The sequence below is a fragment of the Spinacia oleracea genome, chromosome 6 (genome assembly GCF_020520425.1).
Source record: "Spinacia oleracea cultivar Varoflay chromosome 6, BTI_SOV_V1, whole genome shotgun sequence".
Lineage (NCBI taxonomy): Eukaryota > Viridiplantae > Streptophyta > Magnoliopsida > Caryophyllales > Amaranthaceae > Spinacia > Spinacia oleracea.
The window spans coordinates 140380228-140407894 of NC_079492.1; the positions used below are offsets into that span (position 1 = coordinate 140380228).

At 34.4% G+C, this 27667-nt stretch overlaps 2 protein-coding genes and 2 long non-coding RNA genes across 6 annotated transcripts; 3 read left to right on the forward strand and 1 right to left on the reverse strand.

The window, feature by feature from the left end:
- Nucleotides 1–3231: 3231 nt before the first annotated feature.
- LOC130462552 (uncharacterized) lies at nucleotides 3232–4206 on the forward strand. Its single transcript, XR_008923035.1, has 3 exons — nucleotides 3232–3479; nucleotides 3810–3873; nucleotides 4090–4206. It is a non-coding gene; the product is annotated as an uncharacterized lncRNA (long non-coding RNA).
- A 5381-nt stretch (nucleotides 4207–9587) lies between these two features.
- Nucleotides 9588–18497, forward strand: LOC110778628 (serine/threonine-protein kinase BSK7). 2 transcript variants are annotated; one of them, XM_021983182.2, is made up of 11 exons: nucleotides 9588–9955; nucleotides 10342–10611; nucleotides 10969–11189; nucleotides 11728–11863; nucleotides 11995–12128; nucleotides 13248–13353; nucleotides 13883–13968; nucleotides 14257–14445; nucleotides 15846–15998; nucleotides 16790–16903; nucleotides 17979–18497. In XM_021983182.2, the coding sequence occupies exons 2-11, from the start codon at nucleotides 10533–10535 to the stop codon at nucleotides 18222–18224; spliced, it is 1464 nt and encodes a 487-aa protein (XP_021838874.1). In that variant the 5' UTR covers nucleotides 9588–9955; nucleotides 10342–10532; the 3' UTR covers nucleotides 18225–18497. The 2 variants fall into 2 exon arrangements, with proteins under 2 accessions (XP_021838874.1, XP_056689836.1); XM_056833858.1 differs by having other exon boundaries at nucleotides 9588–9844.
- An 834-nt stretch (nucleotides 18498–19331) lies between these two features.
- On the reverse strand, nucleotides 19332–21761 carry LOC110778637 (tubulin beta-3 chain-like). The gene is made up of 3 exons (XM_021983190.2): nucleotides 21213–21761; nucleotides 20290–20559; nucleotides 19332–20202 (listed from the first exon to the last, which is right to left on the reverse strand). The coding sequence occupies exons 1-3, from the start codon at nucleotides 21604–21606 to the stop codon at nucleotides 19541–19543; spliced, it is 1326 nt and encodes a 441-aa protein (XP_021838882.1). The 5' UTR covers nucleotides 21607–21761; the 3' UTR covers nucleotides 19332–19540.
- An 867-nt stretch (nucleotides 21762–22628) lies between these two features.
- LOC130464333 (uncharacterized) lies at nucleotides 22629–26468 on the forward strand. 2 transcript variants are annotated; one of them, XR_008924708.1, is made up of 4 exons: nucleotides 22629–22995; nucleotides 25093–25214; nucleotides 25950–26030; nucleotides 26336–26468. It is a non-coding gene; the product is annotated as an uncharacterized lncRNA (long non-coding RNA). The 2 variants fall into 2 exon arrangements; XR_008924709.1 differs by lacking the exon at nucleotides 22629–22995 and adding an exon at nucleotides 23974–24617.
- The last annotated feature ends 1199 nt before the right edge of the window (nucleotides 26469–27667 follow it).

Genomic DNA, 27667 nt, shown 5'->3' on the forward strand with positions numbered 1-27667 from the left:
TCCGTTAAAATTAATAATTTTGTTTACTACAATTACTTAATTATTAATAGAATCATGTATGTATTACCTAATAATTTTTTACTATTAGTTTTCGGTTATTTTATAATGTAGATGTCAAAATCATAATTCATTGTTCACTATATTAATGCATATTACTTTATATTGATTGATATTATAAATAAAGCTGACGATACTTTTTAGTTACTATCGTTAATCATCCGACCAACCCAATTCATCCGCGAATGCATGATGGATAAGTCGGATGTGGATGGAGGGTAAATGGAATGACGGATGAGTTGGATCATAGATGAAAAGTTGACGGATGGAGGCGGATGAATCTCCACCCGATCCACCTCCTATCCATTGCCACCCCTATTTCAAATTACACCTCTATTTAATTCATATATTACCAAAAATCACAAGTCATCACTAATTAAAACTTTAAAAGACAACTGAAAAACCATTATACAACCGCCCGTTCTATGAACGGGCTCAAAACACTACTACAAAAATGGGCAAAGAGACCCTTAATAAAAGACCCGTTGATCAACATAACGGGTCTCTTTAGCATAAGAAATCTAATATTATAGATAACGGGTCTCTTATGAGTCAAAGGGCCCACTTAAAATTAGTGGGGAAAAAAACAGAGACCCCTTATTTAATTTAACGGGTCTCTAATATATAAAAGGAGCAATTTTTTTATACAGAAAATAAAATAAGAGAAACAAGAGACCCTTTATTCACCTAAACGGGTCTCTTATATATCACTGGACCCACCACTCTCTCGTAGAAAAAAAAAGCAAAAGCAAAATAAAGAAATACCCGTCATCTAACATAACGGGTCTCTATTTCCTTCACTTGTCTTGGCACCTAAAAAAACTTTGCGAAACCAATATTCTCCCTCTATCAGTCTATCCCTCTTTCTTCTTTCGGTTTTCTCTCGACATAGAAGCTAGGGCAAGGCAACCATTGACGAACTCATTACCACCGGCGAATCGCACTACCACACGGAGACCCGCGCTACGATTGTCGTCTTCACTATCACCGTCGACCTCACCGTCGATCATCTCTAGCGTACTACAAATTTAGGTTTTTGTTCTCATCACTCTCTTTTTCTCTTTAGTTCTTGTTTCGAATTTATGAATTTCTTGTGGTTTCTTTTGATTTTCGATTTCAATTTGTAATTTCTGCTACAAGTTAGGTTTTTTTTTACTGAAATTTTCAACTTCAATTTCAACCACGAAGTTGGACTTCCCCCCAGAATTTCTAAAATTTCAATTGTTGCGATTTGTGTTTAAATGTTCATGTAATTGCAATTTTGGGGTTAGATTTTCCAATTTCATGGGAAAAGTATGATTTTTTTAAGGGAAAATAATTACTAAAGAGGGCACCTTCAGAAATCAAGCTTTTCTTCTATGTATATTCTCTGCTGCAGGTTAGAGTGTGATAACAATATAACATTATGCTATGCGATCTTTGCATATTGGAGTTTGTTAACTTGGGAGTTTACATCTTGTTTTTTATCTTTTATTCTGGTCACTGGAAAAGGATTCATGGAATGTATGGGGTTTAACTTTGCATCTTTTGACTATGAAGAAATGAACGATGTCCTTATTTTCATAAGATCAGAGTCCTGCTCAAAAATTAGTGGTACTTTCCTTCACAGTCGGCCAGTATATTACTGGAAATTTCGGAAGGTACTGAAGGTGGATACCGAAGTTAAACGGATGAGGTTGAAGAGTTCGTTGCGGATCTTAAGGCTTTGTTGAAGGAATCTGAGGATAAGGTGAAGCAAATGGATGAGAAAATGGATGAATTGGTGAAGAAATTGACAGAATCTGATAAATTGATCGGAGTTTTGATGGAGAAAGTTACAAAGAGAGAAGTTATGTTGAGGAGAAGCAAAGTAATAACAAATTCAAAGGATTGAAGACTCAATTACCTGTTATTTGGAGCTATTTTTGCTAGTGTTCTGGTCGTCGTCATCGTCCCTGCTTGCTACATTAGGCAGAAGTAGAAACAACTACAAAATGTAGTGTGTTTAACAGAGATAATTTTGTTTGGTTGAGAGTTTGATGGTTATTATGGGCTAGTAATAATCTAGTTATTTGTTAAATTTTGATGTTAGTTGCCGTTGTTTGTTCTCTGGCGTTTTTTGCTGTTATAGCAAGCAGATTTGGAAATATCTCCCTGGTTTGTTTCTGGTCTTGAGATTATTGAGTTTTTTATCTCAGTTTTGTTCTATGATAAATGATTATTATTGTTGGGGCCTTGATTTGGAATAGTTTCCTGTTGAATTTTTCAAGCTTGATGTTAAAAGTTTATTTCATTTATCTCATTTGGTATCGGAAATACCATGTTTGAGTTGGTGAATTATCTAATTTTGTTTCTATTTTGTCCTCTTATCGTTGCCTCATTGTACCATTAATGTTGAATTTTCATGAAAATATTAGGGTCCTAAAGATTCATCGAAATGCATTCGTGTGAGGCCTAGTTCGTCAGGGAATCAAACTAAGGGCAGAACTTTCAAGAAGCGGGAAGTTCGGGATGAAAAGCCATTTGATAAGAGGGGCGCTCACTGGCCAGAGCATCTTGGAAAGTTCCTTAGGTAAGATCATTTGTCTGTCAGACTATGTCTTCCATAGTATTGATGCGAAGACTGGTTACCATTTTATATCTGTAATGGGGACATAATGAATAAGGTGCATATTGCTAATTAAAGAGAGGAGAGATAGGGTATATTTGGTTGTAATTTGCAAATTGTTCCTGCCAAACTCTTGTACAAGACTTGAATTGGATAGATAAAAACATCGGTATCTGTTCTACATTACAAACATGAGTTCCTTTTACATTTCTTTTCATTGTCTCTCTCTTCTTTGTTTGGCTACTGTTGTTTCTTTCTAGTTTTGATTTGTTTTCATGTGGTTACTCAAAGTTCCATATTGGGGCTCAGTTAGATTCAATTTGTTGTGACTTGGATTTGAGCTTATAACAACAAAATATTGGTGGTAATTTTTTCTAGAAAAGTTGTTATTGAAGATGATTGTGACAACTTATTGCCAAATCAGCGGCGTAATCCATTATTTTTTTAGTGCTTCATGTATTTCAATTGTTTTGGGGTCTTGGGGATGGATCGAAGAGGGCTGGAGTTCATAATTCTCGTTGAATGTTGTTAAGCCTTTTGCCTAATTTGAGGTAACTAGGTGTCATTTTGAAAGCTGGTTGGAATATAGATGTATAATTTAATTATATAATATGAAAAGAGTTTGAGTTATATAGGTGTATGAAATGTTGGAATAAAGATAAAAAGATTATGTTATCTTTTATCTCTTATATTGTACATCCATTTCGGACTAAGATTCATTTCCTTTGGTGGTGCAGCAAGTAAATTACAGTAATGCTAGAAAATGAGAAAAAGAAGGTTGGTTTCAGCAATTTAGAGGATCTTTGCAGATAGCTCCTAGGAGAAAGTGGCTGATGTAAGTGGACTTTATTGCTTCAAGATTTTATTATTCATTGATCATTTTTAGATTTCTAACTTTGAGTTTAAACAATTTCTACATTCTACCTCAGAAATGTAATTTACTGTTCAGTTTATTGGGGATTCGATATTCAGTTTATTATTTGGAGTTCTTTCATTTTCCATTCTTCCTTTGCTTGCTCCCTTTATTTGATGATTCAAGTTAGTTGTCAGAGATATCACTTCTCTAATAACTTAAGAATTTAACCTTTTTTGGTTTTTCTATCAATAATTTTATATTAGGGGATAAGATTTCTGAAACTAGCTGGATTTTGACTGTTGCTTGCAGTTACATGGAAACCCGAACTGCTAAATTCAATCTTGCGGAAGTTCTTGAGGCTGTCATGAGTCAGGTAACACCCTTTAGCCAGGAAAGCCAAGTGCAGCTCATGCGCAATTTGCTGGCCTGCTGGTTTGTCCTCTATGTATCTGATGGAGACAATTTGAGGCTACAACAAGTCCTTTCATATTTTTTGGCAGTTGCTATCCGTTTTACCCCTGCATGTTCATATGTGTTGTGTTCTATTTTTCTCTATGTACTAATTCCTCTACATTTGTCTAACATACAGATTTAGGGATCAGAAGCATAGCTTGTGGTTGTCCCGGCCTTGGAATGATTAGCATATCAATGAAGATGCAAGGTTTAAATGAGGCTATATTGATTATATATATTTCTTGTACTTGTACAATTTTCAGATATATATGTAAATTTTTTGGATATATGTTCATGATAGATCATGAACGATTTTGTAGAAGAGTTTTTAGTTGAATATATAATAGTTGGTGCTTTATTAAAGTTGATTTTTTAATGTAAGTTTAATAGCAGGTACTGAATTAACGTTTTTTTTTTTAAAAAAAATACATGAAAAGAGACCCGTTATTCGTAAAAAGGGCTCTCTAGGCATAATACTAAAAAGTTCAAAGAGACCCCATATCTTACATATGGGGTCCGAGGTTATTAGAAAAGAAATTAATAAAAAAATCAAAGACACCCCATATCTTACATATGGGGTATGAGGTTATTAAAAAATAAATAAAAAAAAAAAATCAAAGAGACCCCATATCTTACATATGGGGTCAGAATATTTTTAATAAACAGACCCCATATCTTACATATGGGGTCTCTTTCCCTTCTAAAATATTTTCCTAAAGGCCTACGTAAGAGACCCCTTTTCTTACATGATGGGTCTCCAACTTTTAACAAACAGACCCCATTTCTAAGAGGGGGTCTCTTTTAAAAAGAGACCCCCCATCTAGAGACCCCCCTCAGAGGAGGTCTCTTATGCCTTTTTGGACGGGTCTCTTTGCCCATTTTTGTAGTAGTGAAAGCTAGTTCATATTTGGAACATCGGACAAGTAGGCATAGAGGGTACCACGTGTCTCTTTGTAATTGGTTTAGGGTGGCCTAGTATTTTTAGCCACATCACATTTTATATTTTTTAATTAATTTAAAATATATTAATCATGATTTTGTGACTGGAAAATTTTACGTGGACGCTCTTAAGGCCCTTGAAAAAACTATATATATATATATATATATATATATATATATATATATATATATATATATATATATATATATATATATATATATATATATATATATATATATATATATATATATATATATATATATATATATATATATTAGATTCCCGGTGGTGAAATAAAATTGAAAAAAATCCAAATAATAAAGTGTTAAAATAAGGGAATAGTGAATCCAAACACAAAGTTATTTGAGTAAATTTTGGAAAATTTTGTCAGTTGCTATCTAGCTTTGTTTGTGAGCTTGTGAATTACTACATACTCCGTACATCTTTAGAAGTTGTCAATTACTACATACTCCGTAATTGTCATTTAATCTTTTTTTCTAATCAATTAGGCAACCAATTATATACTAATCACCCTAATTATAGATTAATTATTTTAATTGATAAATAAAAATCAAAGGACAAATTATTTTTTTCCCACCTAAAAATATCAAAAAAATTATTTTTTACCACCTGAAAAAAAATAATTAAACTTATTTTTTATCACTTGAAAACAGAAAAAGTTGAAATTGTTATGTGGGGCTCACAAATTCAATTTTCCTCCAATTTTATACATTCCCTCTGCCATTTTCTGTAACTCTTTCACCCTCCTCTCTTCACTTTCATTGAATTTTGTTAATTTTGTGAATTACTGGGAGAAAAAAATAATGTGAATTCATAAGAAGAATGAAGTAAGGGAACTAGGGAAGAGAAGGGAGTTAAGTACATGAAATCGTGGAACAAGAGAAAATATTAGATATATTATCGTTATTGTGGCCTTCCACATGACAGTTTTATCTATTTTTTCCATTTTTAGATGGTAAACAATAAGTTTTAATTTTTTTAGGTGGTAAAGAACAATTTGTCCAAAATTAAAACCACCTAAAATTTTAAAAAAACACATAAATTACCAAAAATTTAACCTCACCTAAAACTAAAACAAACCCGATTATGATGCTAATGAGTTAATGTCTTCGTGTTCATTATCTCTTATGTTCATTATCTCCTTCTTCCTCGACGTTGCTTTGCTCTTCAATTCTATTCCATTTCTTCCCTTCTGTTTGAATTTTGATATAAAGCCTAAAATTATGATATCTCTCTCTCCCTCTCTTATTTTGTCTAGTTTCACTGTTCTTGGTCGTTCTACTGGCACTATATTGGTTCGTTCTCTTGCAAATAACATTCCGTTGACACTAATTTCGTTGAGGTTAATACCCAATTTTTTTTTTGTTAATGTTCATTTCGTAAATTATGGTGCTTATTTCAATTAAATTGGAGGGTTTGAGAAAGTTTGAGGTGTTTTTTTGTGTACTTTGGCTAATTAAGGATATAATTAATTAAACACTTTAGATATAAAACTTACTCAATTTCCTTTTGTTTTGGAAAAAGTATTTCATAGAAGCCATGGAAGGATGATTATGGCTTGTTGAACGGTGTAGATGTTCAATAAAACCACCAACGTCGAGGAAAAAGCTAAGAGTATAAAGAGCAAACATTCATTCAGCTTCATTAGCAGAAGCGTCGAGGAAGAAGGAGGGAAGAACACGACGAAGACAATAACTCATTAGAATTTAGCGGTTTTTTTTTAAAGTTTTGGGCGGAGTTAAATTTTTGGTAATTTGTGGGTCTTTTTTTTAGTTTTAGGTGCTTTTAATTTTTATTTATTAATTAAAATAATTAATGCGGAATATATAATTAGAGTGATTAATATATACCTAGTTTCTATGCACGCGATGCGTGCTTGTAATTTTAAAACGCACACTCAATAATACTTATTTGGTTAACTACTTTATACCCTTTATTGATTTTTTCTTAGATCATGTTCCGTTCACCTTATTTTCACTTATTTCAGGAAAAATAAGTTCAGATAAGTTCAGTTAAGTTCAGATAAGGGTTGGCCAAGTACAATTTATAACTAAAATAAGTTTTGATAAGTTCTAATAAGTTCAGATAAGTTCAGATAAGTTCAGTTAAGTTCAGATAAGATAAGTTCAGGAAAAATAAGTGGAAATCAGGTGAATCTACGCAGCCTTAATTATTAGTTTTAATATTTAGTGATATGTAAATATCTTATAAATTGATTCTCTTTATATTGTAATATAAAATATTCCTATGTTTAATTTGTTTTTTTTTTGTCTAATTAGGCAATCACGTACTATTTATGCCGACTCAAACATTCCCTTATTCATAGAGTTAATTGACTACTTGGTTAGAGAATCTCTATTCTACAAGGGAAATCCTTATGCCGTTAACATAGATGACTTTTTGTTGTCCCCCTATCGAATGGTCTAAATCCTCCTATTATTTACAAATTATATTAACTTTAGCATTAAATAAAATAGCCATTTTTTGTACGATTAGAGTAAGTTGCAAAACAAAAATCACGCAATACTCCAAATATCTTAAATACACCAATTACCGCAATCAATTATCACTATTATAACGGAACACTTGAGGTCAATTTGAAGACCCCACATGTAACTTTACATGTGAGGTCATGTTAGATTCGTATCGATATCTCTTCTTAAGGAAAGTGACTTGTTATTGTTATCGTGGAAGTGTGAAATTGTCAAAAAATAAAATAAATTGAATTTGGACAATTCTATACGGAGTAATTCTTATTTACAAGTTATGTATAATAAATATGGTATACCGGAATAAAAATAAACTCAAAATGCTTAAAAATTACTTTTATATAGGTAAAAGTTGTCTATTTTTTAGTGATAAATTTTTTCATTTAAATAAAAATATTTTTCAAAATCATTACTAATTAATACTCCGTAATATATAATACGAATTATTAATCATTTTAACCCTTTAAAATGTTTATCTATTAACTTTTTTTATAATATAAAAGTTAATAAAAACATTTTAAAAATTATAAAAAAACTGGATAAAAGTTATCTTGGTATCTTTTATTACTTACAAGTGTTGCATTAGCACAATAAAAAAGGGACTTTAAATACGCATCATCATTATTCTAAATTTCTAATCCTCCTTTATAATCATAATTCACTTTTTCTTTTGAGCTGATCATCATTTCACATATGCAGTATACAAAGCATGATAAATTCTTAAAAAAATATACATTTAATGCACCATAACAATTTCCTTGCCAAAAAAACAAAAATAAAATAAAAGGATAGAACCATAATAGGCAAAAGCCGCAAAACAGGACGGCCATGATTTATACCAGCCTATGCCAGATTATAACAAAAACTAATACGTGTGTTATTTGTGGGAATTTATTTTCCTTATACTACTATCTTATTGTATAATTTTCTTGAGAGTCTATTTAATAAGATCGTAGGAGGTTCTACCTTAAAACCATATGGCAATAAGGGAAGTAACCCCTTGGCTTTATTAAGTGATTAACTCTCTTCTCTTTTGTCAATGTGGAACTCTCACACATGATGTTTCATGGGTCAGATCTTAACACTTCCCCTCACGTGTGAGATCCCTTTTCAATATGGATCACATGTGATGTTTCATGGACCATAGTGTCTTTATCACTCCCCCTCACATGGATCCCGTTCAGTTGACCCAAAATACAGTATAGTAAGGTCTCAGCTATGGGTCTGACTCTGATATCATGTCAGAGGACCAACTCAACCATAAGCTTATAGTTGAGTTGGTCCTTTGACATTTCCTCATTGTTTTTCTACTAAACGAGCTTGATTTCATATGATAAGACTTATCTTAAATTTTCTGAAGGTCGAGGTTCAAATCTTAGTTGGTGGGGTGATTGAGATAGGGAGGTCCTTACCTCACATACTGGATTAAGAAATCCATGAAGGCCAATGTATGGTTAAAGTCATTTTCTCATCTTAAAAATATGTACCAAAATAAATTAGGCAGAGTCAACAAATGTAACCGTTATAAACATAAATTGGTGACCCCCTCCGTTATATAACTTCATCAAACATTCGAAAACACCCTTAATTTTTCTCGACAAAACACGACCATTCCCCAAGTAAAGCCACTATTATAAACATAAACAATCACATCAATCAATTATAAACTGATTATCCCTTTACTTCTGCTAACATTCACTAGAAATCGGCTCGTCTGGTATCGTTTTTAGTTTTCAGATTTTTACAAAACTAAAAACCAAAATATGAAAACCACAAAAGTAGTTTCCAGTTTTTTATTGTCAATTTTCAAAATTAACATGATTACAATATGTATGACTATCTTCTAGTTCATAATTCAATCTAAATGATGGACTTATAAAACCAAAAACACAAAACTGACAGTGATACCGAACGAGCCCTAAGTTACTAAACTGTAATAATTATTTTACTATTCGTGTAAAAGAGAACGATTAAACTTCATCAAATAACTATACGGAGTAATTAACTTAAGGTAAACTTTCTTAGTTTTGGCCTTTGAGACAACAATTGATAGCTGGTCTCACACCTTCTAGTTGTAATAAGTGGTGGGTTTTTTTATGTCGGTGGAAATTTTGGAAAAAAATGGGGGGTTTTGTGGACTTTGGAAGAAAAAAGTTGAAAACAAATGGAAGAGGTAGAAAAATTAAAAAAGACAACCAATTGACATTTCATTTCTCTTATGTAAATAACCAAATCTTCAAAATTTACCCAAATCTTGAAAAATACCTAAATCCCTTCAACTTCCCATATTTTATTGTTCTATACAGCATATACACAACTCCATTAAAAGCACATCCTTTCTTGCTTCCCACCCCCTAAAAAGGAAGAACCCACTTTTCATTCACTGTCAATTTTCATTCTTGTCCAACTTTTTTGATCAATTTTTCAATAAATTGAATTGGGTATGTTGTAAAGGTAGCATCTTTTTGGGTTTTGCTGTGCTGAAGTTCAAATTTTGTATTCGGGGTTTCAATCCGGGTCAGAATTAATGGACTAAAGCTGTGAAATTCGTGGTAATGTTTAATGGGGTTTTATGTTAATAATTTGCACAAATTTGCAGTTGAATAATTAGTTTATTGGTTAATTAATTTATGATTTAATTTTGTTTATGACTCTGCTTTTGGGAAATAATCTGTTCTTACTCATGATTATCACCTGGCTAATTAGTAATTATACAGTGTGAAATGGAATGTCTCTCGTGATCTCTGCCTCCCTTTTTGTTGGGGTTGATTAATTTTGAATTTCATTTATTCCGTTGGGAAATTATTAATGTTACCATTTAAATTTGAGTATTTAATAAGCTGCTAGGTTGTGTATGAAGTTAACATGAAAACCCAATCTGTGTAAATTGTTGCTTGTGCTTTTGTGTGAAGCTCATTCAGTTTCATCCTTTTTGCAGTGTGCAGAAATCAATTGCATTGAATTTGCCAGAAGTTATCTTTGCATCATGGGATTGTTATGACTAAAATTCTTGCTGATTTCGAGTTTCGACAAGTGGCTTATATGTGTATATAAGTTGTGGTGGCTGTGAGTTAAATTGTTGAAGTGAGACATTTCCTGCATATTTTTTTTTTATCTTGTTGGGTTGTAATGGGCTGTAACTGCTCACGCCTATCGGAGTGTTGCTGGGATCCAGGGCATAATGGAGAGAAACAAGAACCTGATCAAGGTACTTGGTTGTTCTTTTCGCGCACATGTAGTGCTGAGAAATACTCCTTTTGATCTGAAATATAAGTTGTTTTGGATTTATTAGTTGTTCTACAATTCCAATGTAATATTCAAAGTCATTTGTTTGTATCAAGTATGGCCATTTTATTATAATACAATGTTTAATGACACCACTTTACAATGCTAATGCAATTTGAATTGAATTTAACCAACAATCTTAATATCCGTGGAAATTTCTTAAACGACTTCTATTTTGGATCAAAGGGAAGGAGTATATGTATCATAGAATCATAGTCTGATATTGAGTTGTAAAACGTTATTAGTATCATGTCGTATTTTTTCCTTCTTTGTCTATCAGCGAATGAGCAGAAGGGTGAGCCTGATGGTTTGCCAGCATTTCGCGAATTCAGCATTGAACAACTTAAGACGGCGACATCTGGCTTTGCTGTTGAGAATATAGTTTCGGAACATGGAGAGAAGGCACCCAATATTGTATACAAAGGAAAGCTGGAGAACCAAAATCGGATTGCTGTAAAACGTTTCAACAGGTCTGCTTGGCCTGACGCTCGTCAGTTCTTGGTATGAAATATAGTTCTTCTTGATTTCCCTTGGTAATAGGTCCATTTATGTCATGTAGGCTCTTACATTTGTTATCTTTCAGTCCATGCTTATCTATCAAAACTTGACCATGTTCTGTTATCTAGCTTAAATTTTGAATTTGTTAGTCCTCCCATTTTCCCATTTCATGTGACATAAAGGTTAAAAGTTATGAAGTCAATGCACATACTAGCAGTTGGTGTTTCTGAGGCAATGTAGCATTATTCTTCTTCGAGATAAAGAGAGAGCTGATTTACTCCACTAGTATCTCCATTAAATCGATCTTAGCTTCCTAAATCCTAAGGCAAAAAAGGAGATTTGGATGTTGACTAGGATTTCATATTTTGGGCTCAACCTTTGAGCAGGAATGATAAGGGTTGATGGTCACGAGTAACTTTCCCTGTATGCTATTCTGTTATCGTGCCTTCAAGTTTTTCTGTAGTAATTCCTTGTAGATGTATCTTATTCAACTCTTTTTCGAGATCTTAAATCATTCTCTCATCTGTTTTTTCAAACTTAGGAAGAAGCAAAAGCAGTTGGACAGCTGAGAAGCAACAGATTGGCCAGTTTGCTGGGTTGTTGCTGTGAAGGTGACGAGAGATTACTTGTTGCAGAATTCATGCCGAATGAAACCCTTGCAAAACATCTATTCCATTGTGAGTTTCTTTTCTTATGTTCTTGTTGGAAAGATTTCGTTTAGTAATGTGCAATGCTGGTTTTTGGTATCCATCTGTTTTGTGATACTGTTTTTAGTGTTTGCTCGTCTAATCATTTGTCATCAACACAGGGGAAGCACAGCCTATGAAATGGCCGATGCGGTTAAGAGTGGCATTTTATCTTTCACAGGCCTTAGAGTACTGTACCATTAAGGGACGTGCTCTTTATCATGATCTCAACGCGTATAGAGTTTTGTTTGACGAGGTAGCTTTCTGGCCTTGTTCCTCTCAAACTAGTCCCTTCAATTTTCAGTCTCCTGCTTTTAGTTTTCCTGTTTTTCCTTGTATGGTTAGTAATTGATATTTTTGGTGATTCCTGTTCCCAATCCTTAGCTAGTAGAAGCCAAAAGATAACAGCACCCATGGATCCCTGTGAAAACTATGACTATCAGCATATAAAGAAAGAGCAGTATAGAAGCTTAAGGACTTCATGCAGTTGGCGTATAATCTTCCCAAAATGAGTTGTTACCATGATAAAAATATTGGTTAAGGTGTCAGTGACGAGTAACCTTATGCTGGTTTATTTGAAAACTGACAATGTTATTTGGCGGGTCTAGTGAAAAAACCTCTACTATACCTTTTGAAAAACCCACTTTTCGATTTTACTGTTTTTTTGGAAAAAAGTTGATTAAAGCTCCAAATCATGAAAATTAGTTCTGTGTGAGAGTTGTGACAAATTGTGTCCATGGGTCCATTTGGTGGGCTCCACTAACTGTTCTCATTTTTCAAAATGACTTTTCTCACTTCTTCATACGGCGATTTCACTTTCCCTCACCCCCCCTTAACTATTCTTTTCCATCCATTAGCCTTCATAAAAACTCACTAGTCTAAGCCAACGTAATCTAAAAATAGAGTACTCTAATCCACAAGTGGATTGGATTTTTAGAAGTTGGTAAAAACCAGTATTCATAAAAACCAGTTTCCTACTAGTTCCTTCCGTAGGGGGTAAGCACATGGAACCGCTTAGACCATGTCTCCGAGATTAACATTTGGTTATTTTGGCAAACATTTTGGTTCATAAAGGAGCTCTTTCTAGCTCCCTCAGATGCATTAAATTTTGATGACCTACTTGATAAATTGGAGAACAGGCTTTGTTATGTTTAAATGCAATTTACCTATTCAGGTTTTGGGTGCTTTCTTTATCATTATTTAGAAAGGAACTTTTAAGTGTATCCCTGCTATACGAAAGGAGTTTTATTACATGAAAAGTGAGCTAAAATAATATCTATACTCCCATCAAAAAAGTAAATTATCCATACTTTGTTTTAATCTTTTAGATCCCTCATTCTTGTGATATAGTTTTTTCTCTTTATTCCTGTTGTAGGAAGGTGATCCTAGACTTTCCTGCTTTGGTTTGATGAAAAATAGTAGAGATGGGAAAAGCTACAGTACAAATTTGGCCTTCACTCCACCCGAGTATTTGAGGAATGGTAAGTGGTTGCCATTTCAATGATGTCAAACTAAAGTATTCTTCATTGTAGTAACATTGATAATATATAATCTGACATTGGAGTTGGTAATAAATTCAGTGCTTTTGTAGAATTTGTTTACATGACGGAGAACAATAAGCCCAACGCTATAGTGGGTCTAATTTTTCTGGGAATAGGGCCTTCACCAGAGAGTGATGCTTCTGTAATTCTTGATATGAGAGTCTATTTTCCATTTTCGAGGCATGTGTACAGCCAGACTTTCATATAGTGTTCATTCACCCCCCCCCCCTTGCAATCGAATCTTTTCACGAATTCCATCTTCCCTTTTCTTCGGGAAAGAATCGTTATCAGAAAATAAAAATATCACGGACTAATCACAGTTTTAAAGATCAAATATGTGTTTAATCAAGTATAGCCTTACGTGCATCAGTTTTTTGTTTAAATACATGCTTTGTATTTGATTGATTATCATGAATGATTAACTTGCTGTCTGTACATGTGATGGCTTTGTACTTGCTACTTTTGATAGGTAGGGTGACCCCAGAGAGCTTGATATATAGTTTTGGAACCCTTTTGCTTGATCTGTTAAGCGGAAAGCACATCCCTCCAAGCCATGTAAGTCTCTTTTTTGGCTGTTATTTTCTATTCTTATTTTGTATGATCCAATCTAATCTAGATAAGGCAGAAAAGTGTTTGAGTTCCTGATTCAAGGTGGGGTGGCAATGATGTTCATTAGGGAAATTTCTGCTTGCATGTGACAATAAAATGCACGCGTTTGTGGAAATGTTTGATATATAGGATGCTATAACTATAAAGTCTGATTTTCTTGCAGAAATGTAAATTTTTGGTGGTGTTCTGTGTCTAATATGGTAGCTCGTCTGAACATCGCTTGATATTTTTCAGGCTCTTGACTTGATTCGTGACAGAAACATTCAAACGTTGATGGATTCTTGCTTGGAAGGCCAGTTTTCGAATGATGATGGGACTGAGCTAGTACGTTTAGCTTCTAGGTGTTTGCAATATGAGCCACGTGAGCGACCAAATCCAAAGTCACTGGTTGCTGCCTTGATTCCTCTTCAGAAGGAAACCGAGGTCTGCATGTTACTCCTCTCGTTTTTGTTGCGGATTTTTTAATTCCTTGCTTTTGTCTGTTGCTATTCTTTAATGCTATGTTTTGGTTTTACAAACCAAGACTTCATCCACTTTTCATGTCCAATAGGTTGAGAAAAAACTTAGAATGTATCCTGAATATGTCTTTTGTTTAAAGTATATGTTGAGAACTTGAGATCTTACAGATGCTGTTAAATTATCTCAATCAGTATAAAATTTTCTCTGAAGGGTACCAAGTACCAACCCTTTAGGTACTTTGGCTGATAAATAGCTGAGGGTATCGACTTAGATATTTTGTAGTGTTTCTTAGGCCTTATAGGGGTTATGCTTTACTGACAGTAATTTGGGAACAAATCTTAGAAACTGGATGAGTGGATGATCCCGTTCTTGCTTTAAGGTACTGACCTGACTTTTATTTGTCTAATTCTCTCCTTTGCCATGATGTATTTTCAGAAAGACTTTTAAGTAAGTAAAACTTCAAAAGAAGGATTTGGAACCTTGAACTTCTTGTTTGTCACCGAACACTCACAATTCAAATGGACAAAGAAATACCATAGATGAATACAAGAGAATTAATTTTTTTTTTTTTATGTATACAATGAGTTTAAAAGATTATCACTTTTATTGACTATTTCTCTGGAGGTACTTCTGGGCTTAGTCCAAGGTGGATATTTGAATTTGTAAGCTCCCGCTTTTTCACTTCTTCCTCTCAGACCCTTTACGCCTGTTCGCTAAGAAAATTAATGGAAACTTATGAAAATTATCTTGTTATGCATGCAATTGACAAGCTTCTGTAGCCTCGGGAGGAGTGTCCGATGATTCCCTGCGCAACATACCACAAAATGTCTAAACTTCATGGTTGTGTTAGCATTCTTTTGCTTTCATTTCTATTTTTTAAGTTTTCGGCTGATTAAAGAGTGAGATTTACTAGTGGAGATTTGGAGATTTTTGAAAATGTTTCTCAGCTGTGCATAGTAGTCCGCTGGCCCAAGTGTGCGTGCCTGTCTAGATTCTAGAACACTACGTGGATCCTCGAGTTCCTTCACATAAGTAGAGATGGTCAGTTCAGCACCAGCTCTTAATTTGCTATTCATTTCTCTCTACAAGGTTGTCAAAAACTGGAACATAAACAACTTCAAGTGAATAGTTTCTATGGTGTTTATTACTGTCGATTCTAATTGCTTATAATGATTACAGTCGGTATTTATGGTACTCAATTGTTGAAAGAGCTGATCTCATTTCAATATCACTTTTGATCAAGATGACTTAATTAATTCCTTGCTTTGTGCTTGAAATTATTTGTCCATCTACATATGGCCTTTCTTTAGATGCAGAGTTTGATAATATGGGAATATATTAATGATCTGTTGTTCCTTCTGCAGGTTCCATCTCATGTGTTAATGGGCATACCTCACGGTGCAGCAGATTTAACTCTCTCCCCTCTCGGGGAAGCTTGCTCAAGAAAAGATTTGACTGCCATACATGAAATATTAGAAGGTATAGGGTATAAAGATGATGAGGGAGCTGCTACTGAGGTTTGTACCTAAATCTTTAAACTGAAGACATCGTGCATTATTGGGCTTCATAGTTTGAACTCTAAAATTAGCTGTCCTGAAATATGGTTATGTTGCCTTGATATGTGTGAGTGGTAATTGTGAGAGTGATAAATGCTAGCTTTTGAGTAAAAGGGGTGCAAAAAATATGGTTAGTTTTTCTAATGCCAGTGTGACAAACTTTTTTGAAGGATGGGAGTATTTGTTCATACTACGTAGTGTGACATATTGCAATTTCTACGGAGCATTCACAAAAGTGGTATTAGGATACCATATGAACTGTACAAATTGTTCTTGATGCAAGCCACACTCTTTTCTTGAAAACTGTGGTTGGACTGAGAATTTTCATTTTAGGGGAAAGGAAGGTCCTTTTTCCTTCCAAATCTTTCCAACTTGTGAGGGATTTGGTTTATGAATTAGGGAAGGAAAGTGGATCCCCCTATTCCCTCTTTTCTTTCCCTTCCCCTAACCATTAGCCAAACCTAATTACTATTCAAGACTATTGACGTTTCACTCTCCTCCCCTTATATACCCTGCAAATCTCATTTTCCAATTACATTGTATTCTAACTGACAAGAGCACCTATTCAAGTTTGATCTAAGTCAAAAGGCCGAGATAAGTGTTAGATGCTCTTTTGTAAAAGCGTAACAGTCTGTTGTCAGTGGTTACTGTTTTATTCCCTGCCAAATCACTATGTTGTTGCTCTTGATTGACAATTTTGCATGAACAATTATCTTTCTAAGTGAAACTAATTGCTTGATTTCGCATTGCAGCTTTCTTTTCAGATGTGGACCAGTCAAATGCAGGATACGCTGACGTCTAAGAAAAAGGGTGATGTTGCCTTTAGGCAAAAGGACTTCAAGATAGCAATAGAATGCTACAGCCAAGTATGTTCTTGTATATATAGACATTACGTTTAATTAAGTTATTTGTCTTGCATCTTCCGTGTGCTTTTTTCTTTCTTTCTTCTTATCATTTTTTTAGAGGGGAGGAGAAACAAGGTGCATTTATATGTGCTCGGCAAGTGACTATTTAAAAGTAAATAAGGAGTAGCTAGGAAAATCAAATAAAGGGAGAGCAGGTATTAGTTTAGCAGTTAGGCGCTCGTAAAAAATAAAAATTATCACTGGTGTTGAAGGGGATTTTACTTGGAAGTTTGAAATCAGCACTTTTTCCTATTCGAAATGATAAGCCACATTTGAAGACTGTTATCATACCTTGTTTAATTTTATTACAGTTCCCTTTGCCCCCTTATTTCACATGGAGACATCAAAAGGATTATGGATAGTTATCAACTTGAATAAAAATGGTTGTAGTGATTGAAATGTTGTTGGAGATAGAGATGGATTGACGGATAGAATGATTAAAGAATAAGTTTACTTAAATAGACATGCAAACAGTAAAGTTTATTTTGGGGCGTCTCACAAAAAAAAGGTGAAAATATGGCATAAAATGATAGTCCATTTAGGGGGCGTTTGGTTCGCAGGTTTTTGGTATGAGGTATGGGTTTGGAATGGACAAAACCATACCTTGTGTTTGGTTTATAAAATTTCATTTTCTAAACCCATCATACCTCAAACCCATAAGGTATGGGGTTTAGAAATCCAAGGGGAGGTGGATACGGCTCATACCAAACCTTTAGGTATCAAATAAAAGAAAAGTATGCATTCCTGGTTATAACCAAACACATGGTATTAGCCATTAGGAATCAAGTTCCATACCAATACCACCATGGTTTCATTCCTAATTCCAAACCATACCACTATGCGAACCAAACACATGGTAAAGTGGTTTAGAATACATATTTTGGTAACTTAACGGTCAAAACTAGCATGGCTTGTCCACCCAAATCAAATAATTCAAGGCAGTAGTTTTAGTTTTCAAAGCTGTGGACTTGTGTGTGGTTAAGAAATGTAGGTGGTGATTGAGCTGACAACTTCCATTCATTTCTGTTTTCTCCAGTTCATTGATGTTGGAACCATGCTGTCACCAACAATTTTTGCACGCCGTAGTCTGTGTTATCTCATGAATGACATGCCACAAGAAGCACTAGAAGATGCATCACAAGCACAAGTTATATCTCCAGTATGGCATATCGCTTCTTATTTACAGGCTGCTGCTTTATTTGCTCTTGAAAGAGAGAATGAAGCACAGCTTGCTCTGAAAGAAGGATCATCCCTTGAAATTAAACGAGGTAGTACCGGATAGTAGCTTTTTTGGGTAATCAATCTTCTTCGTTTTTCATATTGCTATTACAGCATCAATGTACATGGAGTATTCAAAGATCTTCAACCCGGTTTTTTTTTGTGTAATCATCATTCTTTAATAACACTACAGGGGTTAATTTGGTTTATTTAGCAGTTTGCTTTAGTGAGTTGATTTGGTGTAACTTTCGCTTCTATAGAGATGAAAACTGTATTGTACAGGTGAATATTGCTGCTGTTTTGTCGTACGATGATTGGAAAATCCTTTATTTTTGGACTTCTTTGTGTTAAGAGTTTACCATTAATGACATGCCATTTGATCTTGTTATAATTGTTTAGACTGGAAAAAGAAAAGCTCTTGTTAGCGCGTAGTTTCTGATTGGTTTTTGAAGGTTGATGCAATGTAACTAAAATATAATGATGATAGTTTAGGTTGGTGAATGAATTTAGAGTTAGGGTTTTCGTTTAATACTTGATGTATTACTGCCTCGGTCTCTTTTTGTCGCGGAACTGGAAGAATCCGACTATCCGAGTAGGGAATTGATTTTCGAAATTGTTTGGTTCTGTTGTTGAGCTTTGTTCAGGCTGATGAGTAATGAGAAATGTAAAGACTAAAAAGTCTAAATTAATGCAACTTTTTATGAGATCCTTGTACCATTTGAGGATTTTGAGGTATTGTAAATATTTATTTATATGTTTGAATTTTGTACTGTACAGTCTACACATTTTCAATTGCACCCTTTTTTCAGGTGTTGGAAAAAAAAATACCTATCATTTTCTTGTTCTCAATATTTATTTTCTCATCTTTGTGTATAGTAAAACTTCATTTTTTTTAACTCGGGTAATAACTTGAAAGTCATTGTGGATAAGGAGCATGTTTTAGTAGCGTAAGACTCTTTTTTATAGATCGAATAAATGTGAGTTGAAATTAACTGAACTGAAGTGAACTTATAAATTCAAACTAAACTGAACTTATTTACAATATTAAATTGAATTAAGTTGAACTGAACTTTATTTTAGGGGAAAAAGTCCAACATAATAGGGTCTAAGTTTCTTTTTTTTATAGAGCATTATAAATTCTATAAAATTTTACGGAATTGTAAATAAAACATTGTTGGATGTAAACATTATTTTATTCAGTATATTATGCATATTGGTTTTTGTTACATCCTAATAAAAACAGAATAAACCAAGTTACAATTTCCTTGTACAAAAAAATAATCCCCCCCCTCTTACCACCTTTTTGCTATTGAAAGATGTTAAAACTCCATTCATTTCTCCCTCATAATTTCAAGGGAATCCTCTGAAATTAACTAATTTTCAAGCATCCTCTTCTTCATATTCCTCCTCATACTCCACACCAGCTTCCTGATACTGCTGATATTCAGACACCAAATCATTCATATTACTCTCAGCCTCAGTGAACTCCATCTCATCCATACCTTCCCCGGTGTACCAATGCAAGAAAGCCTTCCTCCTAAACATGACAGTAAACTGTTCCGACACCCTTCTAAACATCTCTTGAATAGAAGTCGAGTTCCCAATAAAGGTCCCGGACATGGACAACCCTGTTGGTGGGATGTCACAAACACTCGACTTCACGTTGTTAGGGATCCACTCTACAAAGTAGGATGAATTCTTGTTCTGTACATTTGTCATTTGTTGGTCAACCTCTTTTGTGCTCATCTTACCTCGGAACATTGCTGATGCAGTGAGGTACCTCCCATGGCGCGGGTCTGCTGCACACATCATGTTCTTGGAATCCCACATTTGTTGAGTGAGTTCGGGGATGGACAGGGATGTGTACTGCTGGGAGTTGATGGAGGTTAAAGGTGCAAACCCGACCATGAAGAAATGGAGCCGTGGGAAGGGTATCAGGTTCACTGCAAGCTTTCTTAGGTCAGAGTTTAGCTGACCAGGGAATCGAAGGCAACATGTTATGCCACTCATTGTTGCTGAGATCAGGTGGTTCAGGTCCCCAACTGCATGATTGCGAAACTAATGTCAGAAACAAAAATCAAGCAGAATGCAGAAACAAGAGATGCATACAGTTGTGTGTAGTAACATACAGCGAGGATTGGCGAGCTTGAGAGTGCGGAAGCAAATGTCATAGAGGGCTTCATTGTCAAGAACCATACACTCATCAGCATTCTCCACCAGCTGGTGTACAGAGAGCGTGGCGTTGTAAGGTTCCACAACCGTGTCTGACACCTTTGGGGACGGAAATACAGAGAAGGTCATCAGCATACGATCTGGGTACTCCTCTTTAATCTTTGAGATTAGAAGTGTTCCCATTCCTGATCCTGTTCCTCCTCCCAAAGAATGGCATAATTGGAATCCTACCAAGCATTTTAAGCAACCACATGTCAGAAGATTCTAGATAATAAGAATACATATGATTGACTAATGAAGGGGTATGTGTTCATGAGTTTTAGGTATGTGATTAATCAATTTTGCTATGTCTAGTCTAGCTAGAGGTATAAAGTTTTTACAAGTATCATTAACCTCGAGATATAATCAACGATGTCTTCGTCATGTGGTCCGAGGGTCTATGCATGCAGAGGCGGAATTAAGGGGGGCTGGCGCGGCTATGATAGGTTTAAAAATTAAATATGCATTATAAACCCATGTCTAATTTAATTTAATTTTTACCTTTTGAAGTTTAAACTTAGAAGGTTCGAATCTTGTCTACCCCGTTTGTAATTTATAATTCCCTTATTGTCCATAATATTCATAGCATGATTAGAAACATCATGACCAAAAAAGTCAAATTCAACGCTAGTAATTTTAATCATGATTAATACAGAGAATAATTCAAAATTTGAATCAACATGAAAAGATGATTAATATACACAAATATACTTGCTCAGATCTTGTCATGTTCCTTAGAATATAATGTATGGATCAATCTCCATTACAATAATGTTATGAGATCATATCAAAGTCCGAAAAAGAAATAAGAACAGACATTACATATTGACATTGTTAGTACCTTGCAAAGAATCAGAATTTTCGGCTTCTTTACGAACAACATCAAGGACAGAATCGATCAACTCAGCACCTTCAGTATAATGACCCTTAGCCCAATTATTACCAGCACCATTTTGCGCAAAAACAAAATTATCAGGCCTAAAAATCTGACCATAAGGACTAGATTTAAGGGAATCCATGGTACCAGGCTCAAGGTCAATCATGACAGCCCTAGGAACATATCGACCACCTCTAACTTCATTAAAATAGACGTCGGATCGTTCGAGTTGTAACGGAGAATCACCGATATATTGGCCGGTGGTATCGATACCATGCTCATTGCATACAACCTCCCAAAACTGTGCACCGATTTGGTTACCACATTGCCCTGCTTGAATGTGGAGGATTTCTCTCATTTTTTGTTTTTGGAATAAGGGGAGGTGTTACAATGAATGGGGCAAAAATATGTAAGGGGGGGTTAAAATTGATTTATTTGTATTTGTTTTGTTGTAATTATGAGGAAGAGGAAATGCTTAAATTTGGAAAAATAGATGAAACAATGACAAAATTCATGTGAGGCATGTTAGAAAGGCTACGTCAAAGGACAAAAAATGTGCGAGAGACAACTTGGTCTCCGATCTTTTAGCCTCTGTTTTTATCTTACATTTTTGTAACACGTAACATGTAATGGAAATTCTTAACTTTTTTTCTTTTTTCACAAATTCTTATTCACAATGGGTGTACAATAAATATTGTACACCGAAGTAAAAGTTAACTCAAAATGTTTAAAAGTTAAGGTTATATATGTAAAAGTTATGTATTTTTTAGTGATAAATTTTTTAATTTTAGTAAAACTTATTTCTTTAAAATGACAAATAATGTATAAAATTAATCATTTAATCCTTTAAAATGTTTATCTATCAACTTTTTTATTACTAATATAAAAGTTAATCAAAACTAAGTTAAAGTTACAAAAAATTGGGTAAAAGTTATTTTGGTGTACAATAAATTTATTGTACACCTAGTGCGCGCAAGACCTTTTGTTCTTTTTTTTTGCTACAAATGGAAATTCTATTACGGAGTATTAATTATACACCCTACCTTGGTTGATGGTTTAATTTTATCGCCTAGCCAAAAATATTGATTATGTTGAGCAATTTCTTTCAATAATGTTTTAAGATTCGTAAATTTTCAAAATACACTACTTTTTCACTTATTTCTTACTTTACCGTCCACGTCAGCAAGAAAGCCGGTCTATTTTTTTATATAAAATTTACAATAAACCGCTATTTAAAACAACGGCTTAAAGGGGTAAACAACTATCTGAAATATCGGCTTATTTAATAAACCGCCATTTCAAGTAACGGTTAACATAACACAACAAAAATCATTTTTGATTTTGATAAGAATATTTATTATATCCTAACACTTTAAAACATGTAAACTTCAATTTACTATTGCAGCAATAGTGTGCTGCCTATTTTGCCCCTAACTTTCAACCTTAATTACTGAATTTTGCCATAATGTTGGATGATGCCACATGTTCCATCAACCATCTGCCTTCTTTGTTCCTCTTTGTTTCCCCTTTCCTTTTCCTCGACACTGGGATCTTCATCCCCTTCCATTTTCAAAAAACCCTAGCTCTCCTCTCTACAATCTCCTCCGCCCCTTCACACATCTCCTTCCATCACCCTAGATTTTAAGATCGTCAATGTTCGTTCTTCTTCAAGAGGATGTTGTTTTATGGTGATAGAAGACCACGTTCGAGGATTCTGAGAAGGAGTACAACATTGATACATCGGAAGGTACAAACAAAGAAAACTCAAAGAAAGCTTTTTTATGATTAGCTGCTAATATTTCTTTACTGGTTTTGTGTTTTTTTTGGACTGAGGTTTGAGAATATCCCTCATATGGCTGATTTTGTATTAGGGTTTTGTGTTTTGGATCTACAATTTAGTTGAATTGGTTCATACGAGTATCTCTCGTATCTCTCTGTTGAATTGGTTCATACGAGTACATCCCTGTGCAGGTGCAAAAAGCCCCCTCGTATGGGTATTTTGCTATCGGAGTTTTGTGTTTCTGTGTCAATTACATAGCCAAATTGCTTAGAAGTTAGAATAACTATTGTTGATTCAACTAAGAAATTTGATGTTCTTTATGTTTAAATTTACTGTAGTTGCGTGGTCATCCTATTGGTGTTGTTCTTACCGGTCTTTGCTGGAGTTGTGTTTTTGTGTTGAGGTGCGCAGCGGCCCTCATATGTGTATTTTGATACTGAGGATGTGTGTGTTGAGCTCCATGGATGAACAACTGAATTTGTGGGAAGCAATTTGAGAATTATGGGAGTGAGAAGATGGAGTAATTGGGGAAGGGAGTAATCGAGGGACAGAGTTGAGAAGAAGATGGATTAATTTGAGGGAGTAAATTCCTTTTTGTTAATTTTTGTTAATGATTTTTGTTTTCAATTTCATTTAATTGGGATTAAATTGGTTGAAATTATAATTATGACATCACATTCCGATTAAGTTAGCAGGAATGTGACCCGGGGTTGAAATTTAATAAGGGAGCTTAAGTTTTGGGTTGTAATTAACAAAAATGAGAGTTTGAGGTTGTAACCCGTAAAATGTTAAGTTTTTAGGGTTGTATTTGGAAAGTTTTCCTTTTTCAAGAAAACTTCATTTATCTTTAGATTAGCTTGACCTACTTCTTTTAGGAATAAGAGTGTGATAGTAAGCTTTATTACTTCATTCATCCGTGTTTGATGTAATTGAGACTTGAGAGGCTAACCCTCAAGTGAGATAGTAAATTAATTTCCGTCCACTGTTGTTTTATCTGAATTATATGTTGTTCAAATGCCTTTAATTTTAGATATTTTAGATTATCAAACAGAGGGAATAATTATTTTATTTGAGTATTTGATTATCGCAGGCTGAAGCAATTCTATTAGCTCTAGGAGGGTATGGGGAGATATGAGGTATATCCAGGACACAAATATTGGGAATCATTCTTAAATAGATATCGCCAAAACAGGAAAGAGTGGAACTTTGATGAGTTAATTAGGTTTAATGTTTTGGAAGTAAGTGGCAGGGAAGTATGGTTGAGTGATATATTGTAGTTACACTGTATAGGCACTTGAATTTTTGTAAGCTGCCTAAAATGATTTTGGTTACACTTTGAGGGTTGCTTGAAACAAGGTTCTTGAGTCTAATGTGACTAATAGTACTAAGCTTACTCACTCTTGTATTTTTTTTTCCGTAATAGTTCTTGCTACTTTGAGTGATGTATATAACTAACAAGTGATCTCTTTATTGATCACATTTCACCTCCAAATTCTTATTTCAGAACTCAATAGTTGGTTTTTTTCCCGTAATAGTTCTTGCTACTTTGAGTGAAGGCTGGCATAAACAAGCAATTATCCGACTATACAGTGAGTTTTTAGCCGAATGTTCCCCTATATAGTGAGACTTATTCTTGTATTTTTAATGACTTGAGTGTCTCCGTGACTTGTTTGACTTGTGCACAATGTCACTGATATCTTTTATAAGCTATTGTTGAGCTTGGTCTTCAAGTACATGTTATTAAGCTTGGTCAATTATATTAACTTTTCCATTCTTGTAGAGTCCAGCCATTTATATTAACTGAATATAATTTGCATAGTTTGTTCAGCCATTTGTGATTTGTACAATTAGGTCAGTTCGTTTAACTGTGTGGATAAGGAAAAAGGTTTTTGTTTCCAGGCCTATGGATTTATGCTCTTCGAGAAATTTTTTTCTTGGATTTTATTGTGTATTTATGTTATTTATCTCTAATACATGTTTGGTAATTGTATAGGATACTAGATTAGATTTTTCTTGGGTTTGTTGCATGATTTATAGCGAATATGTATTTTTGGCAATTTTCAGGATATTAGAGGGAGCGCTGGGTTCTCACTGAAGAAGGAAGAATCTATGCTACTGCAGGCTCTCCTGAAGTGCAAGTATACCCGGCTATACCACAAGAGGGTATCTCGCCAGATGAACTTGAGGTTGTCGGTTTCTGCTTGCTGTAGATATGGTTTGCTTTATTCCCCGCTTCAATTACTTGTATTCAATTTTGTATAATGAATTTTAGGGATTCAATTTTGTTTGCTTTATTTATCACGAACTGGTTTGCTTTGTTAGAATCAGGACTGATTTTCTCACAATATAACTCATTTCATATTCTCATTTAGCCTTATGTTTGTACGATATTCTTTAATTTTCCTGAAGTTTGAGCTTCGCTTCGTTAATTTTAGCTTAGGATTTCTGATGATTTTTTCATGTTTAATTGGAATCGTTTGTGCACTTGAAATCGTCTTTGTGATGTTATTGTGTTGCATTTTTGTCATCAGTTTATGTTGTGGTGAAGAAATAGTTCGATGACTGTAAAAATCTATGTTGATTTATAGAATTCGGTGATTTACTCACAAGATGATTTGTAAAAGTCTATATTGATTTATGGAATCAGGAGATTTACCCACGAGATTATCTCATATCATTTAGCCTTTCAAAATTCAAATCATCATTTAAAAGGAGGGAGATAGTGGAGATGGGGGGAGAGAGTGTAAATAGTAAGACTCAGAGATAACTATAAGAGATAGAGAGATACATAGACAGAGAGATAAGTACATTGCCGCCTTTGCTGACAAAAAAATCTTGAAACTAAGGAACTGTAGTTAATTGTACTATTTATATCTGAACTTGTTATTCCTTTGTCTAAATCAATGCTTCTTAAGTTGCAGGTTCTTTCTTCAATTGCATATTATCAGAAAATATTCAAATAGCAGCTGTTTGACAGAATCCTGATCATATAGCAGGCTCAGGTAAAGTGCTCAGGTTCTTATGATTCTGGACCAATGTCCTTCCTTTCTTTTCTATTAAATTTAAGGCACATAGTAAAAATACTCTACAGACGATGAGAGTATTTTGAGTTTTAGGGGGTTTAGGGGTTCTTGGTGTACGTTCAGAGTCTTATCTTCTCCCAAATTTTCAATTTTTTAGGGGTAGGTATTTAAATTTTGCTTTTAGGGGTTTTACTATCGTTCCCCCATTCTTTAATTTCCGCAATTTGGGAGCATTATTGACATTCTAATGTTTACTATCATTCCTCCATTCTATCTCTTACTAGGGTGTGCTGTGAAGATTTGGTGGAGATCCACAACTTAAGTCAATGATACACTGGGTTTCAGCATCTCAGGTGAGCTTTACACAATACCTGTTGAACTGACTTGAGCTGTACCACAATACCTGTTGAACTGGGTTGGTGTTAGGCCGTCTTAAACTTGGTATTTATCCCTGATATAATTTCTCAGGGTACACCAACCTTTCATGATACCAACACTAATTTGGCTTCACATAGTTCATGCTTTATATAGACTAGGTCTTATCAGTGTTACCTTATTTCTATTTGTGGTTCATTATCCGTGAAATGGCTGCCAATCTAAAATCATACAATTTCCCTAATTCTGCTCAATTTTTTTGCATCAGGCTACCTTTAAACCTATCAATTATAGGTGTGGGTTTCCTGTTGCGAAAAAGACTTATTTGATCAACTATACTATCGTCTTCATGGTGGTTCTCTCGTATAATGTCGTCTTCATGGTGGTTCTCTTATAACGGCTGCTACGTCAGGAAAACTAGAACATTTTAATGGCGTTTTCATGGTGGTTCTCTCGTATACGATCTTCTTTCCAAACGATCTTGGAACATCCCATTTTCAAAGGTACACCAGTTTCATAAACCCAATTCCTATTGTGGTCTTCTTAGCTTCACTTAAGCTGCAATTTCAATAAATTTTTTTGGGATAGTGATAGGAAGCTTTAATTTTGCTTCTGGGATCGTTCAGTATCATTTGTTGTTTTCAATTTTCTGTTTTTTACAAATTATGAAAACTTTTCAGCTTTTTGTTGTCAGTTTTCAAAGTCAGTCTGATTACTGTAGGTATGACTATTATTTGGTTCATGATTCAAACTATTTGGGTTTGGTTGTTTAGTTTGCAATCAGAATGGGTTGGTCTGTAATTAAAAGTCATATTTTAATGGAGGTTTCGTTTATTGAACACCATGTCATCGTTCTCTATTTTGATTGCTTTTCTAGCTTATACGAAGTATATTATGCTTGCAAAACGAAATCAAAACAAGATAACACAGGCGAGTGAAGCAACACTTAACACCCTCCAAAAGTCAACATTGGTCAGTTCACTTTAAATGACAAGTGACAACTGCAGCAACAAAATAACCTACATTGCAAGAACATATATACAACATTACCACAAGTAGCCTCTAACACAATCCTGCAATAACTCCGATACACAACCACCTATAAACCACCAGCAAACGCCATCGCTTTACTACAGCCACAACAGCTCACGAGTGCACCTAATGAGCCTACGATCTGAGACGTCTGAACCTGCTGACTTTAGAAACTGATGCACTACACCAACTGCAACAATCTCTACACA